The sequence below is a fragment of the Notolepis coatsorum genome (assembly GCF_963971535.1).
Source record: "Notolepis coatsorum genome assembly, chromosome: 2".
Taxonomy (NCBI): domain Eukaryota; kingdom Metazoa; phylum Chordata; class Actinopteri; order Aulopiformes; family Paralepididae; genus Notolepis; species Notolepis coatsorum.
Window position 1 is genome coordinate 55,067,211 of NC_140166.1, and position 14,568 is coordinate 55,081,778.

The 14,568-nt window shown below is 43.7% G+C and overlaps 1 protein-coding gene across 1 annotated transcript in view; it reads right to left on the reverse strand.

Moving 5' to 3' along the window:
• Positions 1–12,397: 12,397 nt before the first annotated feature.
• The window catches only part of LOC311223366 (V-set and immunoglobulin domain-containing protein 10-like 2), a gene marked incomplete at both ends in the record, with an annotated part of 37,670 nt that continues 35,499 nt past the window's right edge, over positions 12,398–14,568 (reverse strand). The window contains 1 exon segment of the mRNA XM_084308156.1: positions 12,398–12,618. Within this exon segment, the coding sequence (XP_084164282.1) occupies positions 12,398–12,618 (221 nt within the window).

Below are 14,568 nucleotides of genomic sequence, written 5' to 3' on the forward strand. Positions count from 1 at the left end.
TTCAGGCGGACTAGAGTTCGCCTGCTTGGTCCGCGGACCGAGTTCGACGCGCATTCACACAGACCCGAAAAACCGGACTATCGAATTCTGGTCCGAAAGTCCGGACCAAACAGCCCCTGTGTGAAAGCGACCTGAGCCTCAGCTTTAGGTGTTCACAGTCAGAACATGCTAGAGCGCTGTGGTCAAGTGTTTATAGAATTGAGCATTGAGGAAAGAAAGACTAACGTTAGAGAACTATGAAGAGGCAAAAGCCATAAAAAAAAAATAAAAAAAAAAATACGCAGTGGTGAATCTCGCCTAGGGCGCCAAATGTGCTAGGTCCGCCCCTGAGCGTGACAAATGCACCCATTTCATTGGCTGTCAGTCTGTTACACACCTATACACGGCTGGCCTCTGCGTGAGAGGAAGGAGAACAAACCACTACACCCCTAGGGTGACCAGATGCAAAAAGTCCAAAAGCAGGACAACAGTAAGATTTTGGTGTGACAAAGTGGGACAAATAGATAATGTAATTTTTTTTATTAGAATAAGTCGTCTTCGGGCGGTCAGGTGGCGTAACAGAGGTTGCGTTTGTCACCAAACCCCGGAGCGGCTGGATTCGCCTGTTCGAATCCAGCTCACAGCTCCGGGGTTGTCACCAGCTTGGCTGGCCGTTCACACTATTTTTTTTTTACTACTACAGAGAGAAAAGCTATACCAGTGACAAGACAATTCACACACAACACGCGTCGTAATCCTATATTGCAGCAACACATGTTTTGGAAACATCATTATTACAAAACATTTAGAAGGGAAGAAAAGAAGAAGTGTTTAAAGTCCGGAGGACTCCTGACTCGTTTACTAGGCGAGCTGCTGAGTCTGTTAACCAGGCTGTCTGTCTCTAATCAGTCTGTTAACCAGGCTGTCTGTCTCTAATCAGTCTGTTAACCAGGCTGTCTGTCTCTAATCAGTCTGTTAACCAGGCTGTCTGTCTCTAATCAGTCTGTTAACCAGGCTGTCTGTCTCTAATCAGTCTGTTAACCAGGCTGTCTGTCTCTAATCAGTCTGTTAACCAGGCTGTCTGTCTCTACTCAGTCTGTTAACCAGGCTGTCTGTCTCTAATCAGTCTGTTAACCAGGCTGTCTGTCTCTAATCAGTCTGTTAACCAGGCTCTCTGTCTCTAATCAGTCTGTTAACCAGGCTGTCTGTCTCTACTCAGTCTGTTAACCAGGCTGTCTGTCTCTAATCAGTCTGTTAACCAGGCTGTCTATCTCTAATCAGTCTGGCTGGTTTATTTGATCAGTTCCACAGCATCTCGATGACATCACAAATTCCAGTCTTGTCCTGTGGTTTCTGCTTTCTTCCACTAGGTGGAGCCAGAGACCGAGAGTCCACTGTTGTCTCCTAAATCTCCACTATTCACTCTGTGCTTTGGAATCAAATTATTCACTCTGTGCTTTGGAATACATTGTCTGTCCTGTCCTGTTGGGCTGGGCCCCGTTCCCCGTACCTGGATAACTGAGTTAGCCGGATAACTTTAGGTTAAGTCTGACTTAAGCCGGACTTTCCGGTTCCCCGTACCTGGATTGTCCAAATCACCATGACAACAGATCCAAAAGTTTGAGCCTGGTCGAAAGCAGGGTTTAAGTTCAAGTTAGCCGGATGAAGCACAGCCACGCCCCCGCAAAGAAAGTGACAGCGCGTTTCCTGAAATTATTCCCACAGTCTAGGATCTGCTTTATACCATTCTGAATTACGTTTTTGTGCTCCATTCTTCCAGAGGGGGCTTTTGAAATGTAAAATAGACCCAAAATGCTGATACTAAACTCACTTTGTCCTAAATAATGCACGTTATATATACCGTGGCGCTCGCTCGGTGCGATGTACACATTATGTGGTTATTTTAACAACGCGCAGCATTGCAAATGTGAATCCCGCGGGGATATTTTTAATGATTGAAACCTATCGCTCGTTTGGCTCTGATTCCTTTCATATTCTCCGCTGTGGATGTTTAATGGAGCGCCTGGATTGTGTTTCATTCAAGCATAAAATTGAAGTGTCTATGCGTGGATTGTGGATCTTGTCTCGTTCATTAATGTATAAACAATGAATTTATCCCATCTGGCACAGTGGCGCAGCGGTAGTGCTCAATCCTGGCAACCCAGTGACCGGTGTTCGAAACCCTGTGTTTCCAATATAATTTTTTGGAATATAATATTAATGATTATACGCCAAAGTAGCCTAGTTTCAAGTTAAAATATTATAAATCTACATGCATTGAGGATGTCATTCTTTATATAGCTCTCAACGTGCACCAAATTGAATTATTCCTACATCGCAAAAAGAAGGGAAAGACTAGGTTTCGAACCCCGGTCGTCTGCGTGAAAGTCAAAAGAAGAACCCGTTACACCACAGTGGAGATAAGTAAAAGATCGACCATACATCAATCAATGGGAAGAGAGCCGTATCGTTATTTTGTATAACAGTTTAACTAATTATTTTCGCTAGCAAGATCTCATTTGATTATTCAATCCAGCAGGCAAGTTTAAAGAAATATAATCTGATTGATTGAGGTAATGAGGGACTTAAAATTAGCCTATAGATAACGCATTTAACTTGTCGGCGAGGCGATTGAGCCGTACTGCAATATGTTAATAAAGTTTTAAATCAATTAATCAATCAATGCCGCTAGAGAATCAGGATCTCTGCTATCGATACGTGCTGGCTTTTCAACTGGAGCGGCCGCGCGCACTTATCCTGGGTCTCAAGTCTGGCTTGAGTTAACGAGACTGAATCCACCTTCGAGGAACAGGAAAATCCCGGCTTCAAACATCGGGTTAACTGAATCTGGATAATGACATCTTGATCGACTTAGTTGAACCAGGTACGGGGAACGGGGCCCTGGTCGACGCCATATCACCATAGTGTTATAATCAGCATAGGCCTACAAAGTCTAATGTTATTACAGATAACAGGCTACTAAGTCGTGTTGTGTTTTAATAAAAATGTAAATGGTATTTAACCAGAAAGAAAGATTAAAATATCCCCTTCAAGAGTATCCTGGTCAAGACAGGCAGCAGCGAATAATCTTTACATGTATAGAGGTGAAGCTGATGTTGGTTTAATAATCTTTACATGTATAGAGGTGAAGCTGATGTTGGTTTAATAATCTTTACATGTATAGAGGTGAAGCTGATGTTGGTTTAATAATCTTTACATGTATAGAGGTGAAGCTGATGTTGGTTTAATAATCTTTACATGTATAGAGGTGAAGCTGATGTTGGTTTAATAATCTTTACATGTATAGAGGTGAAGCTGATGTTGGTTTAATAATCTTTACATGTATAGAGGTGAAGCTGATGTTGGTTTAATAATCTTTACATGTATAGAGGTGAAGCTGATGTTGGTTTGACACAGAGAGAGAAAAGTAGGTAGAACATCTCTATCAGATTAGATTAGATTAAATTAGATTAGATTAAAATGTATTGTCATCATACAACACAAGTACACTACAACAAAAATTAGTTTGGCGTCCAACCAGAATGCAAATGTAACAGTAAAGTGCAATTGTAATATACAATGTACAGTGTATATTAAGATGTATGTACAGAGTTGTAGTATTAACATGTACAGTGATACAGGTATAAAGACCAGCAGTGTAACTAGGAAGAGTAGGTAAGAGATATGTACAGATATAGATATAGTATTAATATGTACAGTGATACAGGTATAAAGACACTATGGTAGTAAGTCAAACTGACCAGCAGTGTAACTAGTAAGAGTAGGTAAGAGATATGTACAGATATAGATATAGTAACTAGGAAGAGTAGGTAAGAGATATGTACAGATATAGATATAGTATCAACACAACAGATATGTTAACAGGATTATATGTAGGTATGTACAGACAAATGTGGACACAGTAAATATAAATATATATATACAGTATATACAACATTATTGTACATGCTATCATACAGAGTTATATGCAGGTGTATAAATAGGTATATAGAAAGGATTATATGCAGGTATATTCAGACAGATATGGATATATATGTACGGTAAATATATATATATTTTTACATTATTATTAGTACAGATAACTTGTACATTATTGTACAAGTTATCATACAGAGTTATGGGTATACTATAGTTTGAGGTATGTAGTTTTTTTCCCCCCAATGTTTTAATGTTTTTGGTAGATATTTGTATTGGTTTTTCCGGGCAGTCCGGTAGAGAGAGAGTGGAAGTATGGGAGATAGACGGGGGAAGACATTCGGCAAAGGTTGCCGCGTCCGGGAGTCGAACCCGGGACGGCCGTGTTGCACCGCAGTGCTGTACGTGGTGCGCCGCCCTTAATCTACAATTAAACAAGAAGTCTAGTCACATATTTAGAGATTCATCGTTGACGTACCAGAATAATTTCATGTTTATTTGAAGACTTTCCTACGAGTGCTTCTACACCCGTCACCTTGTCGAGGCTCTGCGGCCGGAAGCTGGTGCTTTGTGTTGTTGATAACAGTCAGCTGCCAGGCTCTGACGCTAGAAGGGTTAGGGTTAGGGTTAGGGTTAGGGTGTGCGGCCGGAAGCTGGTGCTTTGTGTTGTTGATAACAGTCAGCTGCCAGGCTCTGACGCTAGAAGGGTTAGGGTTAGGGTTAGGGTTAGGGTGTGCGGCCGGAAGCTGGTACTTTGTGTTGTTGATAACAGTCAGCTGCCAGGCTCTGACGCTAGAAGGGTTAGGGTTAGGGTTAGGGTTAGGGTGTGCGGCCGGAAGCTGGTACTGTGTGTTGTTGATAACAGTCAGCTGCCAGGCTCTGACGCTAGAAGGGTTAGGGTTAGGGTTAGGGTTAGGGTGTGCGGCCGGAAGCTGGTACTTTGTGTTGTTGATAACAGTCAGCTGCCAGGCTCTGATGCTAGAAGGGTTCAAGTCAAGTCAAGTCAAGAGTTTTAATTGTCACGGCATACAGGTATACAATGAAATGCGGGTGGTCTTGCCCGCGACGATGTGCAATACAGTGGTACAACATATAATAGAATCCCATAAAAATACAGTGGTACAACATATAATAGAATCCAATAAAAACAACAGTGCAATAAACAGGTAACATGGTGTGACATCTCGGTATCTGTACATAGTATTTACAGAGCATATAGGACATGCTAGGTAACTTTAGTAGTGCAATACACTGTTCCTGTTGTTATACTAATTTAAAGTGGCCTTTCCTCTTGGCCATAAGTGTGCGTGTGTGCGACATGAGTGTTAAAGTGGCTGCTAGTGTGTGAGCGTGCTCAGCGTGCGTGTCGTGTGTGTGCTTGTGTGTGCTTGTGTGTGGATAGTTCAGTTTCTGTGGCTCTCAAAATTCATTGTTCAAGGCTCTGATGGCCTGGGGGAAGAAGCTGAGCCTAAGCCTCTCCGTCCTAGTAGCTGGGGTTCGCAGGCGTCTGCCTGACCTCAGCAGCTGGAACAGGCTGTTATTGGGGTGGTGGGGGTCTTTCATTATTCTGCAGGCTCTGGATTTGCACCTCTTGTTGTATAGAACCTGCAGGGTAGGTAGCGCAATACCCGTGGTACGCTCGGCTGAGCGCACCACTCTCTGTAGGGCCTTCTTGTCCTGTGCCGTGCTGTTTCCATACCAGGCAGTGATGTTTCCGGTCAAGATGCTCTCTACAGCTCCTGAGTAGAAGGACTGGAGTATCTTCCCCGATACTCTGAACTTCCTTAACTGTCTCAGGTGGTAGAGGCGCTGCTTCGCTTTCTTTACTACTGTGTCTATGTGTGTTGACCATGTCAGATCCTCTGAGATGTGGACCCCCAGGTACTTGAAGCTGCTCACCCTGTCCACGGTAGCCCCGTTAATCATCAGTGGTGTGTGTGTCTCCTGCTGTCCTCTCCTATAATCCACGATCAGCTCCTTGGTTTTACCAATGTTCAGGAGCAGGCTGTTGTCCTGGCACCAACGTTCCAGTACCTCAACCTCCTCCCGGTAGGCCTTCTCGTCGTTGTCCGAGATCAGCCCCACCACCACCGTGTCGTCTGCGAACTTCACTATGGAGTTGGAGCTGAACTTGGCCACACAATCGTGTGTGTAGAGTGAGTACAGCAGGGGGCTTAGAACACAGCCCTGGGGGGACCCGATGCTCAGGGTGATGGTGTTGGAGGTCTGACCCCCCACCCTGACCGCCTGGGGTCTTTCACTCAGAAAGTCCAGTACCCAGGCGCTCAGGGCGGAGCTCAGACCTAGCTCGATCAGCTTGTCCACCAGTCTGGTGGGGACTATGGTGTTGAACGCTGAGCTGTAGTCAATGAACAACAGTCTCACATAGCCCCCCTTCTGACGGTCAAGGTGGGAGAGAGTGCTGTGCAGTACCTGGGAGACCGCGTCGTCAGTGGAGCTGTTTGTCCTGTATGCAAATTGCATAGGGTCCATATCACTGGGGAGGGAGGCACAAATGTGGTACTTGACCAGCCTCTCGAAACATTTCATGACCACAGAGGTGAGTGCCACCGGTATGTAGTCATTTGGACATGTTGGGGAGGGTTTCTTCGGTACAGGGATGATGGTAGACATCTTGAAGCAGGCAGGGACCACTGACTCCGCCAGGGATTGATTAAATATGGCGGTGAACACCGGGGCAAGCTGGTTTGCACAGGACTTAAGTATGCGTCCTGTTATACCATCTGGGCCAGCAGCCTTCCTGGTGTTCACCTGCATAAATGCTCTTCTCACACTGTGTTCCGACAACGAGAGAGCGCCCTCGCCCCCCCGCGGTTGCCCCCCCCCCTCCACAACAGCCGGTGCGCCAGTGACGTCACTAGCCAGAGGGCTAGCGGCGACACTGTCTACACCGAACCGAGCGTAGAAGGAGTTGAGTTTGTCCGCGAGAGAGGCGTCGTCGCTCTCCATTGAGGGGGCGCTGACTTTGTAGTCAGTTATTGTCTTCAGTCCCCTCCACAAGCCTCTTGTGTCGTTTTGTGCCATTTGTGTCTCCAGTTTCTCAGCATATGTCCTCTTAGCAAGTTTAACAGCCTTGCGCAGAGTGTAGACTGAAGCCTTGTACTCTTTCATATTTCCTGACTCTCTGCCCAGGTTATAAGCCGTGGTGCGTGAGTTCAGGGCTGCTCTAATAGTGCTGTCCACCCAAGGTTTCTGGTTTGGGAAAACCTGCGCCTTCTTTGTGAGGACAATACCATCAGCTACTGTTGTTATGTAACTCACAACGGTATCAGCGTACTCGCTGACGTCACTGGCGCTTCCTTTAAACATGTCCCAGTCTGTGTCTTCGAACGCATCCCGGAGCGTGGCCTCTGATTCGTCAGACCACTTTTTTGTCTCACGTGACACGACGACGTCACGCGATCTTTGTTTGTATGCAGGGATTAAAAAAATGGAGTCGTGATCGCTCGCGCTTGCAGCACCCATCAGTGGCGGAGCCGCTACAGCCTTTTAGCCGGCTCTGAACGGGGTGTAACAGTGGTCGAGTGTGTTTCCCCCTCTTGTGGAGCAGGCGATGTGCTGAAAAAAGGACGGCATCACTTTTTTCAGATTCGCCTGGTTGAAGTCACCAGCCACTATCATCGCGGCTTCCGGATGCTTGATCTGTTGTTTGTTGAGGTGGTCGTGTAATTCCACCAGCGCTTTGCCAGTATTTGCCTGTGGGTGGATATATACGACGGACATGATGACCGCGGTGAACTCACGGGGTAGGTGGAACGGACGGCACAGGATTGAGAGATGTTCCATATCTGGGGAGTATGAACTTGAGAGGACATGTACTTCTTTGGGATTAACCCAGAGATTGTTCGTGAGGATGCAGACCCCACCTCCGATGCTCTTCCCAGAGGCTGCCGTGCGATCTGCTCTCAGGACGGTGAAGTTGTCCGATGGAGAGACGCTGTTGTCCGGCGTCGCTGGCTTGAGCCATGTCTCCGTGAAACACATGATGTTAACGTCTCTCATCTCCCGTTGGAATCGGACCCTCGCTCTCAAGTCGTCCATCCTTCCCTCCAACGAACGTGCATTCGCCAGAAAGATGGATGGAATTGCTGGAAGGTAAGCAGATCTTTTTAATCTAAGTCTGATACCTCCTCGTCTTCCTCTATGCCTCTTTCTGCCGTTTCCTTTGTTGCCGTTCTCCCGCTTGATTTCTGTTAGCCATTCTGGGCATAAAGTGTCTCCAAACTCCTCTTTGAGTCCGGAGTTTAGGTCCATAAGTGTCTGGCGGTCGTATGACATACCCGCCAGTGATGTTTTAATAAAAAAAGTAGAAAAAACAAACATAATAGCTAAAAATGTGCACAATCGTCGCGGAGCTAAACCAAAGGCGACTGACCGGGGTCGCGCTAGGGGGGTCGGGTTAGGGTTAGGGTTAGGGTGTGCGGCCGGAAGCTGGTACTGTGTGTTGTTGATAACAGTCAGCTGCCAGGCTCTGACGCTAGAAGGGCCTGGAAACATCCTATCTGATGTAACTATATCATTATAGTAATACTGTATACTATATCTATATCATTTAGTACTTTTACCATTACTGAGTTCCTATGCATTTAGGGTTCAGTTAAAGGGGAACTACGTCCATTTGAACTATTGTTATTCCTAAAACAGTGAATTCTGTTGAAAGGAGACAGTGGACCCCATTCACAAACGCACTTATGAAAAAGTTACAAATTCTTCTTAAAGGAACAGACCAACCGTTTGGGAAATTAGCTTATTTGCCATCTACCCTGGAGTTAGACAAGAAGATACCTGTTCCTAATTTATGCAAATGACATGTCGTCAGCTTGTGACTGCAACTTGTTCCTGTTCGCGGACGACTCAGCCCTGCTGGTCTCTGACAAGAACAAGTGGCAGGTTGAAAAAGCCCTCAGCTCTGAACTCAGCAGAATCTGCACCTGGCTCGCTGATAACAAACTATCATTACACCTGGGTAAAACAGAGTCCATTCTCTGTTAGAGTGGGTGACAATATTGTCACAAGGAAAGATGAAATTACATACCTGGGTTCCATCCTAGAGGCAAATCTTTCCTGTGACAAAATTTCATCCAATGTAATAAAAAAAGTCAACCAACGAACAAGATTCTTGTACCGGATCTTCTCACTGGTAAACAAGAATACCCTGAAGACTCTGGCAGGAGCACTCATTCAAGGGTACTACGACTATGCTTGCACCTCATGGTACCAAAGCACCTCAAAGGCACTAAAAACAAAATTACAAACATCACAAAACAAACTGGTCAGACTACTGCTTGACCTTACTCCTAGAACCTACCTCACCCCTGCCCACTTTGACAACCTAGGATGGCTTAGAGTAGACGACAGAGTACAGCAGCTTGTAATGGGCCTAGTCTACAAGATACACTGTCATGTATGTCATAAATGTCATGATATATATCTGTATATCTGTATGTTGTGTATGTCATAAATGTCATGATGAATTGAAAATGGGGGACCCTGATGTAAACAAGACGAAAGTCTTTCTCTGGTCTGCATCCCCTTAACAATTGTGTGTATTGAGCCGTATTGTATTGTACCCATTCTGCAATTTGTTAATACAATTTTCAATCAATCAATCAATCAATCAGACATTCAGGTGTGTCAGGAGGAGGAGTCACACCGGAGCTCAAAGGCTATATGGACTGGCTACTCCATTTTGTCTGCCTCTCTCCTCCACGCTGGTCATGAGCTTTTGTTTTGTTTGATTTGTTTGATTCTCATCTTATCACTTGCACACAACACACACTGACTCATCCATGCACTCACTACATCACTGATATTACTGATCCACTCGTTCTTTAATTCCTTTTTTGTAAATAGTTTCATAGGTTAATTAAATTACTTTTCTTTAAAGTCCTCAAGTACTTGTGTGGTCTCCCTGGTTGTGTCTGTACCCTGAGCACGGTTCATGACACCGTTTAGATAGACTGTGAATGAATGATGAATACTCAACAGGTGGAAGCTTTATATTACCAACATCAAATGAACAGTTATGTTTAATTAGTTATGCATGAATGGAATTCACTCCCTAGACATACCACACAAGAACACAGTAAAATACCATTTACAACTTTATTAAAACAGCAGCTTTTGACATGGGATATTTAAACGGATGTAGAAACTGTTGTTTGAAGGTTCAGTAATATGTGTTTTTCATGTTTTTGGTTGTAAAGGTGAAAAACTGCATTTATCTAATGCTTTTTATTCAAAACGCTTTACAACTTGTGCCTCAAGAGTTGATCTGCAGTCAGAACCTTTACAGAAGGTGTGTTGATGTCTCTGCAGTCAGAACCTTTACAGAAGGTGTGTTGATGTCAGTCAGAACCATTAAGGTGTGTTGATGTCTCTCAGTCAGAACCTTTACAGAAGGTGTGTTGATGTCTCTCAGAACCTTTACAGAAGGTGTGATGATGTCTCTCAGTCAGAACCTTTACAGAAGGTGTGTTGATGTCTCTGCAGTCAGAACCTTTACAGAAGGTGTGTTGATGTCTCTGCAGTCAGAACCTTTACAGAAGGTGTGTTGATGTCTCTCAGAACCTTTACAGAAGGTGTGTTGATGTCTCTGCAGTCAGAACCTTTACAGAAGGTGTGTTGATGTCTCTCAGAACCTTTACAGAAGGTGTGTTGATGTCTCTGCAGTCAGAACCTTTACAGAAGGTGTGTTGATGTCTCTCAGTCAGAACCTTTACAGAAGGTGTGTTGATGTCTCTCAGAACCTTTACAGAAGGTGTGTTGATGTCTCTCAGAACCTTTACAGTAGGTGTGTTGATGTTACGACTGAAGCCCTTTGATCTCTACCCCCTGGATGTCAACACAATCAAACCATTTCATATCTAATCTGCTTCCTTGAAGATAATTCAAAATCTACTCTGTTACCCTGATTTGTCCATCAATCAGTCTGTCAGTTGTCAGTAGTTGTAAAGGATATCAGTTATCTATTCTAGTGCACAAACAAGTTATGAAACCAGTTTGCTACAATTTAGCTAATTTCAGTGGTTCAAAAACATCCACAGCATCTGTGACCTCATATCTCCATCTCCCTTAGCAACCATCTCCCATAGCAACCATCTCCCATAGCAACCATCATATCTCCATCTCCCATGGAGTACATGTATTATGATACTAACCACACAACGTTCTACTGTCAATCATCTCTGCCCAAAGAGGAAGTCCACTAACCAGTGCTTTACCTCATATTATTGTCCCTTAACACATCCACCGCCAATCACGTTGTACGACGGGTTTCAAGGTCATGCGAATTCCGCCAATCCACGTCGTACGACGTTATTGAGATCATATTTCATTTTTTTGCCATGGTATTCATAATTCGCTCACCCAGCCTCGGCTGAGACAGTGGGACTCGGCAAAACCGTGCAACGCTTCAATACCGCCACCTGGTTGATGATCGGGCGAGTTACAACCGGAAATGGATCTCTGGTGATCTCCGTGCATCTGGGAAATGCGTCCGGCAGTCACATATTGTTGCGGGACTCTAGACACACATCCGTGTATATGGATCGCTGCCATAAATCAATAATCGATATGATTTGGGCGTTTATTGCGCCATACAAACCGGAAATGGATCTAGTCGATCGACGTCAAATAAGTGGGATCTTTTTCCTCCAGTCTCATCGGCGAACGGTAAGAGGATAGTAACGTTGTTTGCGATTGTTTATTATTATTAATGCAAACCGCTCTGATCAATATATCACCCATATTAGCATTTACTGACGATCACGGAATTATAAACGACCCCCCCTCCCTTTCGCATGATGAGTCATAACGTTTAGGATCGTATTCAGTTGGATTTTTTTATATAGCGTGTATCTCAAATAAACTGCAATCGATAATCTATATTATGCGTTTAGGCCTATAACTAGCGTTCTAGGAATTACTGCAGAAAACGATAAAAACATACTTATATTCTAGACGGTATTTTCGTATGAATATATGAATGAAAAAGTATAACGTTCCTACATCCTGAACGATAGCTAATCGATGTTGAATGGGCCATAGTAATGTCAATTTAGCAATATTTAAAAAGTTATAGCCCTGCAAAGAAGGTGAACATCTCCATAGGCTTAGACTGGTGGCAGTGATCATACATTGATGGATATAAGCGTGGCAGTTAATGTGTTAATATATTGAATAAATAATATTATATTATTGTTCCCTCCATATCCTTTTTGTATCTTTTATAAATAAGAACCGAAAATTAGTTGAAAAGAGTTAATTAAATAATTTAACTTCACGGTGTCTGTTGTTTATTCACTGTCCTTGAAACAACGATGAACGCAGCCATAAAGGGTTTCCTCACGCCGATCAAGGAAACTATAAAAGAAGGAAGGGTCGTCACGTCACTGTCTAGCGTGTGAACGCACATTGGTGCCAACTGTGGACACTTTTAGTTCGGCCGACATTGAGCTGATTAGGAGCCCGTTGCCATGACAGTGATGGTGACGTTGACAGGCTCATTCTCGTCTCCAGGGGGCGGGGCTTGTCCCGGGGGCGCGGATTGTCCAGGGGGTGGGGCTTGTCCAGGGGGTGGGGCTTGTCCAGGGGGTGGAGCTTGTCCAGTGGGTGGAGCTTGTCCAGCGCTGGGGGAGGTGGCTCTGGGGGAGGCGGCTCTGGGAGAGGGCGTGGACGGACCTGGAAGAGATCATTTACAGAAACATTATTTAACCTTTAACCTTTAAAGGCCCGTTCAGTGATCCTAATGAAAAACAGAAGAATGCACTCAGTAGAGTCGACCTCTATCAAGCTTGTTTACTAATCAGCACATATATCTCAGTAGAGTCGACCTCTATCAAGCTTGTTTACTAATCAGCACATATATCTCAGTAGATTCGACCTCTATCAAGCTTGTTTACTAATCAGCACATATATCTCAGTAGAGTCGACCTCTATCAAGCTTGTTTACTAATCAGCACATATATCTCAGTAGGGTCGACCTCTATCAAGCTTGTTTACTAATCAGCACATATATCTCAGTAGAGTCGACCTCTATCAAGCTTGTTTACTAATCAGCACATATATCTCAGTAGAGTCGACCTCTATCAAGCTTGTTTACTAATCAGCACATATATCTCAGTAGAGTCGACCTCTATCAAGCTTGTTTACTAATCAGCACATATATCTCAGTAGAGTCGACCTCTATCAAGCTTGTTTACTAATCAGCACATATATCTCAGTAGAGTCGACCTCTATCAAGCTTGTTTACTAATCAGCACATATATCTCAGTAGAGTCGACCTCTATCAAGCTTGTTTACTAATCAGCACATATATCTCAGTAGAGTCGACCTCTATCAAGCTTGTTTACTAATCAGCACATATATCTCAGTAGGGTCGACCTCTATCAAGCTTGTTTACTAATCAGCACATATATCTCAGTAGAGTCGACCTCTATCAAGCTTGTTTACTAATCAGCACATATATCTCAGTAGGGTCGACCTCTATCAAGCTTGTTTACTAATCAGCACATATATCTCAGTAGAGTCGACCTCTATCAAGCTTGTTTACTAATCAGCACATATATCTCAGTAGATTCGACCTCTATCAAGCTTGTTTACTAATCAGCACATATATCTCAGTAGAGTCGACCTCTATCAAGCTTGTTTACTAATCAGCACATATATCTCAGTAGGGTCGACCTCTATCAAGCTTGTTTACTAATCAGCACATATATCTCAGTAGAGTCGACCTCTATCAAGCTTGTTTACTAATCAGCACATATATCTCAGTAGAGTCGACCTCTATCAAGCTTGTTTACTAATCAGCACATATATCTCAGTAGAGTCGACCTCTATCAAGCTTGTTTACTAATCAGCACATATATCTCAGTAGAGTCGACCTCTATCAAGCTTGTTTACTAATCAGCACATATATCTCAGTAGAGTCGACCTCTATCAAGCTTGTTTACTAATCAGCACATATATCTCAGTAGAGTCGACCTCTATCAAGCTTGTTTACTAATCAGCACATATATCTCAGTAGAGTCGACCTCTATCAAGCTTGTTTACTAATCAGCACATATATCTCAGTAGGGTCGACCTCTATCAAGCTTGTTTACTAATCAGCACATATATCTCAGTAGAGTCGACCTCTATCAAGCTTGTTTACTAATCAGCACATATATCTCAGTAGGGTCGACCTCTATCAAGCTTGTTTACTAATCAGCACATATATCTCAGTAGAGTCGACCTCTATCAAGCTTGTTTACTAATCAGCACATATATCTCAGTAGAGTCGACCTCTATCAAGCTTGTTTACTAATCAGCACATATATCTCAGTAGGGTCGACCTCTATCAAGCTTGTTTACTAATCAGCACATATATCTCAGTAGAGTCGACCTCTATCAAGCTTGTTTACTAATCAGCACATATATCTCAGTAGAGTCGACCTATCAAGCTTGTTTACTAATCAGCACATATATCTCAGTAGAGTCGACCTCTATCAAGCTTGTTTACTAATCAGCACATATATCTCAGTAGAGTCGACCTCTATCAAGCTTGTTTACTAATCAGCACATATATCTCAGTAGAGTCGACCTCTATCAAGCTTGTTTACTAATCAGCACATATATCTCAGTAGAGTCGAC